General features: G+C 41.0%; 1 protein-coding gene across 3 annotated transcripts in view; it reads left to right on the top strand.

Moving 5' to 3' along the window:
• The window catches only part of LOC108432419 (transcription factor COE3), a 179908-nt gene that overhangs the window by 111575 nt on the left and 51287 nt on the right, over positions 1–17046 (top strand). For 2 of the 3 annotated variants that reach the window (XM_017706224.2, XM_017706222.2), the window contains exons 7-10: positions 2518–2599; positions 2688–2805; positions 6142–6275; positions 7075–7201. In XM_017706224.2, coding sequence (XP_017561713.1) covers positions 2518–2599; positions 2688–2805; positions 6142–6275; positions 7075–7201 — 461 coding nt within the window. The remainder of the gene's footprint in view (positions 1–2517; positions 2600–2687; positions 2806–6141; positions 6276–7074; positions 7202–17046) is intronic. The other variant, XM_017706223.1, reaches the window with a different exon arrangement.

Here is a 17046-nt window from a genome sequence, read left to right as displayed (position 1 = left end):
TGAATAAATAAAAGCGCAAATATTAATAGTGGCATCACTGAAAACCACCACTATGCTGTCTTCAAAATCCCAAACTGCTGCACTGGAACTTGTTTTTAAGTTTAAAAAGACACAGTTTGTCCAAAACAAGCAAAGATCATGTGGTTTTCTTGGTATAAAAGTGTTTATTCTTATTGTGGATAATAGTTGAGATTTGACGCTTATGTATGCATTTGTGTTTAAAAGTAGTAGTTCAGGGAATTGATATTGAAGCCGAGGAATTGTTACAGATTTCCAAACATCCCCATTCCTACTCCCACTGACTCTGGACGTGTTTGGAGTGGGCCGCGGCCAGTCCTCCTCTTTAGCCGCTGTCTGAGAGTGGCAGAGGCCGGGCTGGATGGGTGATGGAGCCAGCAGCTCTGTGCTATCAGAGCAGCAGCTTCACTTTACCCAGCGCCTTGTCTCCTGCTGCGTTTTAATTCAATCCCTATTGATCCATATCTCTCCTCCCAAGGACTCCAATATCATATGAATGGAGCTCGGGGATGGGGCCCCCATATTATTGTATTCCATGCCCATAAAGGGCATTAGCAGCCTTCAGAGCACCCCAGATCAAGTGTCAGTCGATACAGGCTAAATAGAGCAAAGGCTTTCTCTCTCTCTCTCTCTCTCTCTCTGAATGTGTATCTCTCTCACTCTGCTGTATCCCTCTACAGTGATGACAAAACGCCCATATTTCTTGAGGAACAGGGCACCCTTTCATTCACCCTTCATATCTCTCACTCTTTCTCTCTGTCTGCTCGATCGCCCAGTGAGTAGTGGGGGTTAAAACATATATCGCGATTATGTCATGCGGCAAAGTGGGGTTTTAAAAAATTGCCTGAGTTACCACCGTGTGTTTTTAAAGATATTGTTACTGTCTTATTAGGGGAAGGAAATCAATGCGGTCTGCAGATGGCACTCGTTTATATCTCTGACAGAGTTTTACACCCCGATTCCCTCCCTCTCTCTCTCTTTCTCCATTCCCCAATGGAAGAAGGGGGCAGGGAGGGGTCCATCGATGAGGTTATCCTCTGGTTAATGTGACATGGCTGCCTGCAACCTTGGCGGTTGTTAACGGCCTGGATTATTATTGCGATAATGTGACAATTAAAACGAAAGCGCTCCATCAAAATGGTGGGGCGGGGGGAGGGGGCACAGTTGGGGAGGGATCTGCTTATGGTCCTGGAGATGGATACGCAGAGATTAGCAGGCAAAGGCTAATGCATTTAGACCGTGATCTATTTTGTATCATAGTCCAACTAGCAGCTGCCCAGGCAGCGTTATCACTGCTCATCCTCATCGATATTCGTCCAGGATCGATAGCGCAGTGGAAATCAGAGCGCATCAAGCAGGCAGAGTGAGAATTCAGCGTCAGGATCAAGGCTTGTCACTAATTAGGTGGAATTTCACAACAACAGAAGGAAAAAAAACAACATTTAGAACTTTGAAATATGCATCTGTGACCATTTTAGTCCAAGTAATTTTGGAGTATTTCTATGAAACATCCATTGATCCATTCAGCCGTTCATCTATTCTCTGAGGATTTAATACAGTGAGCTAAGTGGTCAAGCATTCAGTGGTCATTGGAAGCGGAAGAACTTGGTCAGGGCACCCCTAGATGATCCACATTGTTGCTTTATCCCAGTGTGTTAGGAGCTGGGGAGGTATTAAGGACTGGACATTAAGGACATTGTTGTAAAGGAGAGATACGGATGTGAAGAACCTTAAAACCTTAAAGTTTAAAGAACCTCCATGTTTAAAAGCTCAATGCCAGAGATCTTCAAATGGACCCTGAATCCAGCTTCCAGGTTCTTATTTTTATTCACTGGCAGTCAGTTGGACTGTTCATGTAACTGATTGGTCATACTTATGCAAAATCCAAGACTGGGTTCTAGATCCAGATTTGAAGACTCTTCCAGTGTCTAAGAACTGTACATCCAAGCCAGAAACACATGAGACTCTTAACATCCCTGAACAACATACTGCTTCAAGCATTTGACCCCCCCGTGCTTCTACTTGTATGAGGTCCACTTTATGAAGCCCACCATATAGTCATAAAGTTACATAATATTGCTGCACAATGTTAGCTGCAATGTACAGCATTCATCCTTGGCCTACTTTCAACCACAGGACCATTGCTGACCATATATGTGGGGGGTGGACAACTTGTAGCACAGCAGTGTTAATGGCATTGTAGGGGCAAGTGTTACTGATAGGTTGAGTGGTCCACCACAGAAATATCCAGCTAAGAGCATCTCTGTGGTGAACAACTGACGATTAATGAATGGCTAGAGGATGAAATTGTGTATGATTAGATGGATTACTATCTTTATGGGACACAAACAAGGTGGACCTGCACTGGACAGGGTTCTGTCTCTATATGTTTTCTTCTCAGGGTTCCAGAAGCTTCTAAACAATTTCATTCTTAATATGCACAAATGACCTAACTGTGACACTGACCACGCATTTCTTCTTGTTGCTTGTTTTTTCCAGATTCTTCCTGAAGTTCTTCCTCAAGTGTAATCAGAACTGTCTGAAAAATGCAGGGAACCCCAGAGACATGAGGCGCTTTCAGGTGAGAACATAACCAGCTACTGAAATAAACAGTGAATTGAATCGATTTTATTTCTTGAATGTATTTACTAAATATGAACGTCTCCCAGGTGGTGATTTCCACTACGGTGAATGTAGATGGCCACGTGCTGGCCGTGTCAGACAATATGTTTGTTCACAACAACTCCAAACATGGCAGACGGGCTCGCCGCCTGGACCCCTCTGAAGGTAAGACCCAGCATTCATTGTCCAGTAGGATCTGACCACTTCCAGATTTGCAAGAGCAAACTAGCACATCATACAGTTACATCATACCATGGCTGCTTGCAATGCTTTGCTTTGTGTATAAGGTGGTCAAACATAAAAGAAATGTTACATCAACACATGTGCTTTCTTTAGGTTTGCTTGTCTTGGCAATTCATAAAATACATTTTATTCAAGTGTAACAACTTGACACATTTGAATCATGTCAACTTAAAGCACCATGTTTTTTTTTTTCTTTTAGTTTACATGGCTGTAGACCTCATAGTTCATAGGCCATGGGAGGAACGGCCAGTTGACTGTATTTAATGAATGTAGTTGCCAAGACAAGTAAACCTAAAGAAAGCACTTGTGTTGATGTAACATTTTGAGGGCTGAAGTTGGTGTCCCACCTTGCCACTGCCCACCAAATCCCTGCAAATGCAAATATAAACAGTTCTGATAGAATGTAGTGCCAAACATGTGGTTTCTCTTCCTGGTTCTTCATCTATTATTCTAAAATTCTGTTTATATCACCCTTTGATATCTATAGACCCACTGATGAACACCTCAACCAAGTGCAAATACCCTTTTTGTCATATGTACCACTTTTCAGGCTTTTTTAATGCACATTTTCAAAAATTGGTTAATAGAAAACTCAGAACTGACATTTGCTATTGGTTAATATCTGCAGTGGAATGGCTGCATCCACTTATTTACTATGCATAATAAGATCCACTACCAAAATCTCTGACTTAGAAAACAGGTCAAGTCTGACCCAGACCTGATGTTTCATGTAAAAGACTGACTCAAACCTGGCTCCCCACAGGTTGGGGTTAAGACCTCTAATTATAGCCTTAACTAATGTGACGTGTCACTCCTTTACTCTAATGTAATATTCATTTACTAGAAAACTCGCAACAGAACCTAACATTTTATCGAAAGAATTATTCTTGTCCAAAGTTGATGAAAACTGATCAGTATACAAAACAATACAGCACCAGGCAATGGAACAAACTAGTAGAAGTTTCATGAACAAAATGGTCCAAATAGTTGGCCCAATATTTGAGAATGACTTGAGAAGTAGCACTGCTCCAAAGAGAATGTGGAATTTCAGATTCCAGTGAGACAATTAGCTCTGTCCAATTCAGGTATATTACACCTGTGTAGCCAAACATAACAAGCAGCCTACATTTAGCTTTGATGTGAGCATGTAAAACTCTCCCACTGTTCTGCAACCTGTGTACAAGACATCAGACCTACTGATTAGCATACCATACTAAACTTTGGTCCTAGAAGTCTAGGGGATGTCACAGATTAGTGGTTTTCCTGATTCAACCTGTTCAGCTAATTATCAAGTCTTTGATGAGTTCATTCAAGTGCTTTGAAACAGGCAAGATGCTACACTGTGTGGTGTTGTGGTCCTGAAGGATTGAAGAGAGCGAATGCTAACACAGTCTCTTGCACACGGGTTCTGCACAGGCCCTGTGGAATCACCTACGCTGCAAGGCCCAACTATAAAGCCATATTCCCTGCTAAAGGAGAATTGGTTCCATTATTCAAGCACAGATAAGGCTCTGTAGTGTGTCCCTGAAGTCTAGCACACAAAAGGAAGCTACTAATGGCGGCCCACAGCTAGCTTTCATCTTCCACGCACAGGGATGTTTTGAAGAGCAGTGGCACAAAGTAAACAGCTGCTCCAGCCTCCTTTAAAGTCCCCAACAGGTGACCCTAAAGCAATCTCCGTGTTCATCTCTGCTTTGTTCAATTCATTTATCCGCATGTTGGAATTCCCCGGTTTGCAGTGAAGTTTACTTCGGTAAAACTTGAAAAGTCATCCATTACACAATAATACCCACCAAGCTCACACCAAGGGTTTCCAAACTCTGACATGTGGGAGAAGTGTGCAGCTAGTGCAGATGTACAGTGTTCAATATAAAAAATGACTATCCTGGAAGAATTACATCAACAAATACAAAAGCTGAGTCGAATGCCAAAGCTTTGTGTGGTTGGTGGGAGTCTCTAGAATGCTCTTCCAGTATTCTCCCTCATTTGTTTGACTTGTCAGTTGATCTATCCATGCTCCTTCCACAAATTTGGACTTTTGTAGCAACTGTTATGAGTTTGGTCAAGCTTTAGCAAATGCTTGCAAAAGTCCCAAAAATTGTAGCACACCAAATACCTATTTTTCTCAAATGTCCTACATTTAGAGTTATTATTAACCCTTTTTCACAGTAGCAATCTCTCGTTGTCTCTTTTGCACAATGCAATAACATTGTAGGTGAGCAAGTGAGCAAGGTAATAAAGTCCAATTATATTCCATAACTAAAGGTATTGAAGACATATCCGTGAGAGCCAGACATACCACCCCAGTGATATGAGGGGTATCACCCCAGTGGCAGTACCTCTTTGTCTGAGAATGTTTGACTACATAGTCCATTTCAGTGGCTTAACATTTTAACATAGAGGCTCAATAATATGTAACACCTGCCTAGAATTTCTCATTAAGTTGAATGGGACAAATTTCCTATAAATCATGAGCAACAGTTGCTACTAAAGAATGCATTCGTGTTCTTATCATTTCTTATTTTGGAGCAGTGTAAGAACAACACTAGAATGTTGGTGTTTGTAGTGGAATGTTGCATCAGTGAGAATTCAAATGCTATGCCTCATGTTTCAGGGAAACCTGCTTGTTACTCCATAAGTCTTTTAACCACAGCCAGCGCCACAATCAATTCCCCTCCATAGCCAGCCAAGACAAGGCCCAGTCACTTACTCAGTCAGCCTGCCTGTCTCCAAAGACGACTTTACCATAAACTACAAGACGAAAAAAAAAAAATAGAAAAATCCCTCAACAATCTCCTAATGGCTTTATTGAGCTGCCTGACGAGCAGAATCCAAAATGAGCTTTTACAATCATCAGAGTTATTACAAATCGTTCCCACTTAGTCTGTTATTCCCTGCAATGCTCAAATGCTGAAGGGTAAAATGCTGGTAAATGAAGTAACATCAAAAATTACGTTGAAATAGAAAAAAGAAAGAGTTTGATAATAGCTGAAAACACTGCCAGATGACTCAGTACAGTTTCAAAACCACTTAACACTTGGTGTTATGGGAAAAAAGTGCAAGTAATTTTGTCCTGTAAGTTGGTTCATGGCATTGGTATGAATGTTAAAATCATCAAATTGTGTGGCTTCTGAAAAGTTCACATTGTGCTGATTCAGTTCTATGCGTTCAGTTATGTATTCTGGGTCTAGGTTGGGCTGGGTGTTTAATTTTGCAGCTAATTCTGATTTTTGTTGTGGTTTTGTTTGTTTTTCGAAGCAGCCACTCCCTGCATCAAGGCTATAAGCCCCAGTGAAGGCTGGACGACTGGTGGAGCCACTGTCATCATCATTGGGGACAACTTCTTTGATGGCCTACAGGTGGTGTTTGGCACCATGCTTGTGTGGAGTGAGGTGGGTTGTTTACATTTTATACACACACACACACACACACACACACACACAAATCAAACAAGTCACTAATTTGGCCCTTTAAAATTGGGGCATCTGTTCGATTAAGTAGCCCTAGCCTGGTTAATATTTACATGAGTTAAAACCCACTGTAAATGAGAAAAGGACAAATGTTTGAAGTATTTAGAATGATCTCAGGGCCTGAAAGATGGTCCATAAAAGTGTAGACTATCTGGGGGGCCTCAAGGATTGGTTTGAGAACCACTGCTTCAAAGATCCATCTATTGAAAGGTTTTTTTATGAAAGGAAAAGTGTTTTTTCTATGCCATTGTGCAAAGAACCCTGTACGGAAGCTTTTTATTGTAAGATGTGCACCTTGTATTTAACTTACAGTCTAATAAATATCTGTTAAAACTTATAAATATCCGTTAAATCTGCTCAACACTCACATGTACTTTACTTTAACCTCAAATCATAACATAACTAACTCTGCAGGTATCGAGATCTATAGGTCTAGGTAGCTATAGGGGTTATAGGTGACCATCAAAATACAGTGGGACCTAAGAGTGTTTGTATAAATATTTATGAAGTTAGTCACATAGCAACGTTTGACTACAAAAGTCAAACACATGTATGTACAGTGTCCCCCTGTTACTGTAAATCCAACTCTGTAAGAGATAAACCAGCACTGCTGATTTCTCAGAGCGAGGGGTCAGAGTGGAGTCCCGAGGGTGTGACGGTGTGGCTAATCGATATGTGTATCGAGTGGGATGTGGTGAACGTGTTCTCTGATGTTTTTTAGCTCATCACACCCCACGCCATACGAGTGCAGACACCCCCAAGACACATCCCCGGGGTCGTGGAGGTCACCCTCTCCTACAAGTCCAAACAGTTCTGCAAAGGAGCGCCGGGACGCTTCGTCTACACAGGTAAACTGCAGAACTTTCCGGAACAGTGGAACACACTTCTTTCAACAGCTGATCTACAGCTCTTTGTTTTATAGCCTTCTACTTTCAGTGCGTTTAGAGGCAAACTCCCCAACTTACTCAAGTTTAGTGGGCTAAAGGTTCACTAAAAGGGGGAGCTGGTGCCACATAAAGAAGAAACTGACATAAACTCACACTACAAGTTACACTACTGCTCGCTAAACAGGAGCGAGAGAGTATTTGAGATAAAAGCTAGGACCATGAGGTGCCTCACAACTCCAAAGGGCGTATAAAGTACGTAGGGCGATTCACTCGAAAGAGGCCCCGAAAACAGTGCCGTAACTCCCATCAGGATGACACAATCAGAACCAAAAAAGTACGCAACATACAATGACATGAGATCTCCGTTTTCTACCAGACACACGAAGGGGTATAGGGCTGTGCACCCAGAAGTTGCAAACGGAGGTTAAACGTCATGACGGCTCCCTGGTGCCTACCTTTGTATTGTTTTGTCCTAGTGAGAGCTACCACAGAACACTCGGGACCTCCTTCAAGTGAATCTCCCTGTACATGTGGCCACTTGCAGGGTAAAGGAGGACGGGACCTCTTATAAAGGGAACTCACCTTTGGTTAAGTCAAAAGATATCTTTTTGATACATATTACCTCATGGTTTTATCTCAAATACGCAATCACTCTTATTTAGCAGGCATTAGCACTTAGGTAGCTTTTGTCTGCATAATAGAAGTTTAAATACAATTTTAACAAGCCTGTGCTGACTATGTACAGGTTATGTAAGTGGCCATTCAGAGAGCAAGGGAGGATGGAACTAGAAGGACCAGGGACTCTTACTAAGACCTTGCTAAGATAGCATCAATTATGTTTGATAGCTGTTTGTTCTATGGTCTTCTCCCTTTGGTCCTTTTTAGATGCAAAATCTCTCATAAACCTGGCTTTTATCTCAAGTACTCACTCATTCATGTTTAGCAGCCTGAAAGTTCTACACAAGGGGGAGTAGTTTTTGTGCCTGCAACAGAAAAAGAAGAAATGAATCCACACCTCAAGTTTCAATACTGTTTTTCACATTTGTTGCTGACTTTGCCTCATAACCAACATCTTTATTACACAAGTGGCCACTTAGTTGTCCTTGGCTAGACTAGCTTCAGTGAGCTAATTAGCTAGCTACGCAAAAACCTTTTGGCTGAAACATTTGGTTTAGAATGGAAACTATAATGCATGTCCGTCTCCCTTTTTTGTTACTGCAATGAAACAAAGTACAGAAACAGTCATGTGTAACAGATGGAGTAGCCACAAAAAGGTTGGCTTGAACATAATGTGGTATTAGAGTTGAGTAGGCCATGATTCTGCTGTGAGTAGTGCTCTTTTTTAAGCCTTTTTAAATGGTCCTTCATATGGCCATGCCTCCCGAGCTCCTATGGCAGCCTGAGCCAATAGCAGGACACTGAGATAACATATTGAATTTTCTAGTATCAAAAGTACGTGAAAGTATTTCATTGCTTTGGCAAGTTGACGAAGGCCAATTAAAAACACTAGTGAAACCGATGGTGGAAGAATCTCTCAAATAGACTGGGTTTTCAACCCCAAAACCATACCAAGCACTCTATGCATGTATGTAAACACAGGGCGATGCTAATATAAACAACTGATAAAAACCGTACATGGAGATGACCACAGCACAAGAGATGCTATTGAAGAGTCACATCAATCACACGGTGTCTTTGTTATCATATCGCATTGTATCATAGCCTTTTCATCATGAATGTTTCCCCAAGTTGGTACGGAGTTTTTATTCCTCTGTCACGTCCTTTACTTTCAGCCAGCGTCCATCAGGCTGGGCTCGTCCCACACTGGAGTATCACGGCATACAATCGATGCTTTTCAGTGGCCGATTATTCATCAGAATAATCCGAGATGCCATTCAAAGTAGTGGAAAGGTCAGATGGAGGACTGTTTAGCGCGATAAGAAAATGTCACGGCGTCGGCCTTAAAGAAGAGCCGGTGTTAAGGCTTTCTGTTAAACATGAGGTTTATCTTGGCGTGCATTTCGCCCTGGCTTTGTTCAACACTGCTTCATTCGCAGGCGTGGTGCGTACGAGCGGTACAGAAAGACGACTTTACAATGGGCCGGCCGGGCCCCGTCTTACCTCGGACTGTTCCTTTGCAATGCTAATGTCCTCTCAGACAGACCACCGCGTGATTTGACTGACAGCAGAATGGCACGTTTATGCTTTTTTTTTCTTGTACTTTGTGAATAGATCTTACTTCAAAAGCAGTAGTGGATGGAAATGTACTGCTGATGGTAAAGGACTGAATAAAATGCACCTGTGGAATAGGGCGCCTTTTTTTTGGTAGACAATGATCTCAATGTGACGTCTGTCTGATTGGACGGTGACTTATCATGGCTCTATAGAGTGCATCGCTGTAGGTGTGCGAATCTAAAACCCTCTTTATTTAAACTAATTCTCAGATATAAGACCATATATGTGTTTCAAAAACTTTTTATTTTTGATTTTACTAGAAGAATACTTTCATAAAATGTCATTATTAAGCAGTTATAATACATAAATAAAAGGGCAACAGTTGCAGACCTGTCTGCCAAATATTGAGCTCACATTCATGTAAACATCAGATCTTGTTGTTACTTATCTCACTTTGTCTTCTCCATTTGTCACTATTACACTTGTCGGCTTCATTAGACTCTTGACCGTTTAATTTATGTGTTATAACTGCTTAATAATGACACTTTATAAGGGTAGTCTTGTAGTAAAAACAAAAATAAAAAGTTTTTACTATTTGACTAAGTTGACTGATTTTACTACTAAAATTGTTAATGATAATTAGCAACCATTAATACACTAATTTTAACCCATTCATAAAGCCTTTATAAGGATACTTTTATTATAAAGAGGTTTACAATATTGGGAATTTATAAGGTCTTAATAAAATCTTAGTAAGTAGATGCTTCTAAACGGTTTATTTGCTATGCATTAACCATCATTTATTATAACCTGTTTTAGGGTGTCATTAGATGTCTGTTATGTGGAAATCACTAATAATTGTATAATTAGATGTAATAACTGTGCTTACTTTATTAAGCGTTTGTTATCCAAATTATTGAGTAATCTAAATATGTATCTTCTTAGTATACAATCTGTAACACTTTGCTTCATAAAGGTTCTAAATAGTGTCAGATCACTTCTGGAGTTTATTGCATTAGAAGTAATAAAAGTTTAATAAGTCAGTAACAACTTTGATATTTGTTTCATATTCTAGAGTTCAGTCATTAGCAATTACATGCCAATAAGTGCTAAACATGCTTCCAATCAGTCAACTCTTAAGTAAATAATAATTTTATGTATTTTATGTACTTGTGATGCATAATTAAAGTTCACGACTTATTAAAGTTGTTAATTGCTTTTTAGTCTTTACTTACTTGCTTACTACAACTCTTTGGAATACTTTAGAATATAGAATATATTACTTATTGAACTCTTATAACCTCCAGTGCAATAAACCTCAGAAGTCATGTGACACTATCCATAATCTTTAGTAATTCTAAGTCATTAAAATTCTCTACAATGAACCATTTCACACAAAACCACTTTGAACAACAGATACCTCTAATATGTGTTCTCTACAATAAAGTGTTACCTTGAAAACGATTTTTTAAATGCTGGCCTGTGAACATCTCATTTTACTTCTTGAACATACATTAGTTATCGTTTTGGACATTTAAGGTTACAAAAGCAATGATATACATTGAGATATTACAATACAACACTATCTGGTCCAGTTACACCATTTTCCAGAACAGCATGTCATTGTGCACAGCAAATTAGACCCTTTCCATACATATTTTAGGCAGCGGATGAGCTTCGGTGTACATCGCTGCATCTTAATTGCGGTTCCAGGAACGTGTGATTTTCTTGGACGCGAAATGTGAAGCAAGCTTTTAAATACTGAAGCAGGCAGGCCTCACAGAACGAGCGGAGAGACAGAGTACATCCAAAACCCGCCGATGTCTTTCTCGCCAGGGAATTTCCCGTCAGCCCGCAGTGCTCCTCTCTCAGCCTCATTTTCTGCCCACTGCTTCCAAATGAAAACAAGCCAGCTTGACATGTTTTGGAAGGCACACATTTAGGTCATTAGGAAATTAAGGGCTCCAAGTCACAAGGCGGAAAAAGAGATAGAGCAAGAGAGAGAGGACCACGTTAGCAAATGATATTGGCGTTTCTGTGCAGATTCAAATTATTTCCTTATCGGCCTCCTTTTATCTGTCATTCAGTAACGATAATGGGCCCCAGGAAGGCATCAAAGAAGGTTTATATGGTCGTCCGGGCAGATTACACTTCCATTACTGTATCAGAGAATGAGTGGGGAGATCAGCGTTGCTATGTTAACGAGAAAGCAGAGGGATCAGCAAGTAACACTACAGAATAAGTGGGGAGATCAGACGGTAGCATTTGAGGACAGAGATCAGATATGTGTATCAGTGAGTGAGAAATCAGACTATAATACTGGGAACATGGCATAATTTGTGCTGGAAAAAGTCAAATCTGGCTGTAAGTGTTGGTCTTATCATTGGGATATCGCTGGCAAGGCCACAGCCAATCGTGGCCCAGAGTTGATTGTATATTGGCCTCACTTTCTCCCATCACTCAGCACCATTAGCTGGTGTAAAAGAATTAGCAGTTAGCATTGTCCTCCAAGTATGCTGAGCTGTCCAATGTGTGTTTGTGGCAGGTTGAAAAGACAGAGGAAGCACATTTACATTTACAGCATTTGGCAGACGCTCTTATCCAGAGCAACTTACAATTTGATCATTTTTATACAGGTAGGCGAAGGTAGTGTTAGGAGTCTTGCCTAAGGTCTCTTATTGGTGTAGTGTAAGGTGCTTACCCAGGTGGGGGATTGAACCAGTGTAGAAGGCAGAGGTGTTACCCACTACACTTTAGCAACTGCACATGCTAGCCTTTATCCTCTCAGCTTGTTAGCATCCTGTGGGTGGGAACTGGCTACGGCTAAACTAAAACACTGGGTTAAAAAAAGTGATATATGCGATAACCAACCTCCTAACAGTGATGTTAGCTATCTGAATTTCTTCTGTACTAGTAAAAATTTAAAACAGCCCACCTTCATTCATCCACCACATTTACATTTACATTTACGACATTTGGCTGACTTCAGAGCACTTGTAGTTTTTCAAGACCCTCTCCTCCACTTTCAACATCATCGAAAAGGGGTCTTTAAACTGGAAAATCTAGCAGGACTATTTGGAACCACTGTACAATGTGTGTAGGCTTGTATACGACAGATTCAGCAATGCTCACTTGTTTGATTTTGGTCAGAGTGTCCATCTATCAAGTGTTTTCTTGTGTAGGCCAATAACATACAGTAGTATCAAGAGAAAACCTTGTAGATCTGTTTTTTCAGTTTGTATGTCTTTACAACATTTGATGATTGGTGTAGCATAGTGAGTAGTAGCCTCTCCTGTCATACAGAAGACCCCTGTTCAGGCTAGCAGACCAAGCTGCATCAATATGAGTCCTTGGGCAAAATATTGTAAGCCAATCTGCATAAGAGTAATGTATATGAAAACATGAACTGATCTCAATAGTCTAAGAATGCTTAGCGACCAATATTTGCAGATGTTATGGACATTTGGCTCCTCAATGACAATTTTTGGAGATCCAGAGTTTACGTAAATGGACCATTAGTTCACCCAACTGGACAAATCTGATACGATAAAGTATGATTGTATAATGTTTTACTTTGAGAGTGCACTGTAGTCCCTTTGAAGACACTGCTTTTGTCTTTAAGTAACATCATTATGATACATCATCGCTAGCCCTCATCAGTCCTCTTATCATCCCTCTTATTTCCTATCTCACACCTCTCTCACTCTCTAATCCACTATTCTTCCTCTCTCTCTTTATCCCTCTCTCCCCTTCCTCTACCCGTCTAACCCCTCCTAATCTCCAATCCCCCCTCCCCATCTCTGGAGGCCATATCCCCCCAGGTGTATGCTGCAGGGAGGGAAGCGGGCAGAAAAGAGTGAGACGAGCCTGAGGGTATTGACTTTCCTGGGAAAACATCTCTCGAAAAAAATCAGTAGCCAAATACTGCAATAACTCAACCGTCATTGATCCCGCTTCCCTCCGCGGTCACATTGATCTACACATTACAAGCCCTCAGACTGGCAGCATGGATCCGACTCACTCTGAAACACCACTCCCAATCAGGAATAAATTATTGCTTCTGCAGCTTCAGGGTGTAGTAATAAAAATAATAATAATAACAATAATAATAACAACAAAAATGAGCTAAATTCATAAACAAATTATTAGCTGTTTTTATAGTATTCAAGCCCAAAGACTTAAATGTTACAGCATTACTTACAAATTCAGAAATGTGTCTATATGCAGTGCAAACATCATATTTACAGTAGCCCATTTAATTTCAGTGTATCAGGACACGCTCCAGTGGCATTAATAAACACCGTAGCTGGGAGATCAGCAAGCTTCAGGGCTGTGATTCTCCTGGGTCCACTCCACAGGTCTAGACATGCCCAGTGCCTCACAGGCAGCAAACAGGAGGGGCAGCTGAAGTGTTGGGTTAGGCCCTTTGTAAGGGAGTTGCTGAGCCATTGAAGGAGAACAGAACTGTTGGGTTAGGCCCTTTGAGTGGAATGTGCCAGACTTGGTGAAATGCAGAAGTAGTGCTGCGATAGGCCCTTTGTGTGGGAGATGTTGGGTACGGCGAAATGTAGAAATAGTGTTGGTATAGATCCTTTGTGTGGAAGATATTGGGTTTGGTAAGACGTACCAGTACAGTTGGATTAGGCCATTTTCTGCAGAAAGTATTGGGTTTGGTGAGATGTAGTAGTACTGTTAGACTAGGCCATTTGTGAGGAAGATGGGTTTTGTGAGACCTAATAATATTGTTGGGTTTGGCCATTCCTGTGGAAGATGCTAGGTTTGGTATTGTTGAGTTAGCCCATTCAAGATGCTGGGTTTAGTGAAATGATCGGTAGTCATGGGTTATGCCAATTGGGCTGGATAAAGTTCAGTATTGTAGGGTTAGGTCATTTGAGTGAAAGACATTTGGGTGACATTATGTATTGCTGAGCAAAGTCATTTGTATGGCAAACCTTGGGCTGAGTGAGATGTAGATGGTGTAGGTGAAGGTAGAAATAGTGTTGGGATAGACCTTATGTGTGGAAGGTGTTGATTTTGGTGAGACATAGCTGTACAGTTGGATTAGCCCATTTCTGTGGAAGATGTTTGATTTGGTGAGATGTAATGGTACTGCTAGGTTAGGCTGTTTTCAGTGGAAGGTTTCAACTTTGGTGAGACTGTTGGGCCATTTGTGTGGAAAGTATTTGGTGTGGCGATATAAAGTGGTACAATTGGATTAGGCCATTCCTGTGAAAGGTGTTGGGTCTGGTGAAATGCACTGTTGTGTTGGGTAAGGCCCATTGTGGGAAAAAGTTATTGGGCTGGATGAAATGCAGTAGTGTAGTGTTGGGTTATTTGAGTGGAAGACATATGTTTTGATGACATTAAGTATTGTTGAGCAAAGTTATTTGGTTGGATAACCCTGAGTTGGGTAAGATGTGGAAGATGTATGAGTGTTGAATTAGATTCTTTATATGCAAAATGCTTGGCTTGGCCATGTGAGTGGAAGATGTTGGGTTTAATAAGATGAAACTAAAGTACTGAGATGGGCCCTTTGTGTGGAAGACCTTGGGCAGAAAGAGATGTAGAAGTAGTGTTGGGTTAGGCCCGTTTCTGTGTGGAAGGTGTTGGGTTTTGTGAGATCTAGATGTTTTGTTTGATTAGTCACTTTATATGGATAAAAGTGAGCTAGGTTAGAGGTAGCAGTGGTGTTGAGGCAGTCCCTTTGTGTAGAGGATGCAGGACTAGGTACAGTACAGAAGGTTTGGAAGGGCTTATGGTGGAAGCAGATGGGGTCTCTACTATCTCCCAGGCCACCTGCTCACACAAACAGGAGATTACAGTCTCAGGTAGCGGGGGCTCAGAGCGTCTCAGCAGCACTGCTGGGAAAAGAACATGTGGAGCAGGACTGCACATGGGGGTGTAGACTCTAAGAACCCCTGGGGCACCCCAATTACACATGTTCTCTGACTGAATGATGCCACTAGGTATTACACACGGGTCACACTTTGTTTGAATACTATATTTGAAAGAAACTATAGACACATTCATTGCATTCATAAGGCATTATTAAAATGGCCATAAACATTCATGAAAACATGTTGCTATGCTTTTCCAGGTGGTTGCTAAAGTGATACTAGCCTTCAACATTCTCACCATTCCACAATTCATTTCTGGTGGGACCAAATGTTTTGAATAAATGCTGTATTGAAACAATAGGTGTGATTAGTCCCAAAGTACTATTCCCACATAGGCGCTACAACTCTGACCCGTGAAAATAGTGCAAAAAACATGCAGCTCTATCGCCAGCCACTGCCAGGAGGAAACCAAATATTTTATAGCTCTCAGAATAACAGCAGGCCATTCTGTGCTGGACCATGACTGTAAAGCAAACTCATCCGCCCACTGTTCAGAGACCTGCTGCTTAGGTACTGAGCGAGAGCATAGATGGGAGATGACATCACCACTTGGGTGGGACGGGTCCTCATAATCCCACTCTAAAGCAATAGCACATTGCACAATGAAGAAAAAGCATTTTGAAGCCTGAATTATACATTTTGTCAGGAACTAAATAAGCAAGTCTGTATGAGATTACTTTACAACTCAACAATTGCATGATGCTAATTGGTAGGCTATAAGCTTTCTTTACTGGTTAGCTATGAAGCTCTAGTGCAAGATAGCTTCAGAAAATGAAAAGTCTTGGCTGATTAACTATGTTTTGGTGAAGGGTAAATTTTTATAGTTAACTCGATAATAATTTACTTAAAGGCAGCATTTATAAGGTAACACCTGCATAAGCCTTTCATGACAAAAGATATAAACCTACATAGGTATTTCTAAAGGCTTATTCCAGCAAGTGTCAATTGTCATAACACTGGCAGAGGTGAAATGACATCAGAATGGACTAAAACAGCCTTTACGACAACTGATGAAATTAGCCTATATAAGACTTATGTACATTTATTTTATTAGTCCTGAAAGGCTTAAGTTTTGTTGATGCTCAGAGTTAAATATGGACAAGGATATGGACGGAACCTTATGTCTGTTCTCTACATTAATTTTGTCCATATTTCTTTTCGTTCTCTGAAAGCTTATACAGATGGGGTATGGACGAAATGGATCAGTACCACTGGGGGCCTTAGGGGCAGTGTAGCCAATAGTTCATGCAAAACACAATGACAATTTCTTTCATTGGTAATATAACCGAAATAATTGTCTGTCCACATTGGCACATTATTACGACCTCCTCCACCATCACCATGTTTCTTGTTGCCAGAACCTTTTTACTCTGGACTACTTCTAGTGGATGTACTGCTTAACATCCATGCCAATGTAAAAGTAAGTGGGCAGTGGTGGCCATTGTTTTTTGTCTAAAACTATCACTTTAAAGACTTTTGCAAGCCTGTATGCCACTCATTGGTTTGGAGCTTATTCCAAACATGGCTGGATGATCAGAGTTGGCATGCATATGTTTGTGAAGGGGATCTTCCAGAAGTGGTGGCACAATGTGACACACGGGCACTTCAAAAGGCATTTAAAGCTTTGTAAGGCAGCTCTAGGTGAGGTTTCTTGGGGTGTGGGAGACATTTCCAGAGCTCAGGAGTGCACTTTGTTCTGAAATGCCTCCTTTCAACCAGACAGAGGGGAAAACA

Source organism: Pygocentrus nattereri, chromosome 14 (assembly GCF_015220715.1).
Source record: "Pygocentrus nattereri isolate fPygNat1 chromosome 14, fPygNat1.pri, whole genome shotgun sequence".
Classification (NCBI taxonomy): Eukaryota; Metazoa; Chordata; class Actinopteri; order Characiformes; family Serrasalmidae; genus Pygocentrus; species Pygocentrus nattereri.
This window is presented reverse-complemented; position numbering and strand designations above follow the sequence as displayed.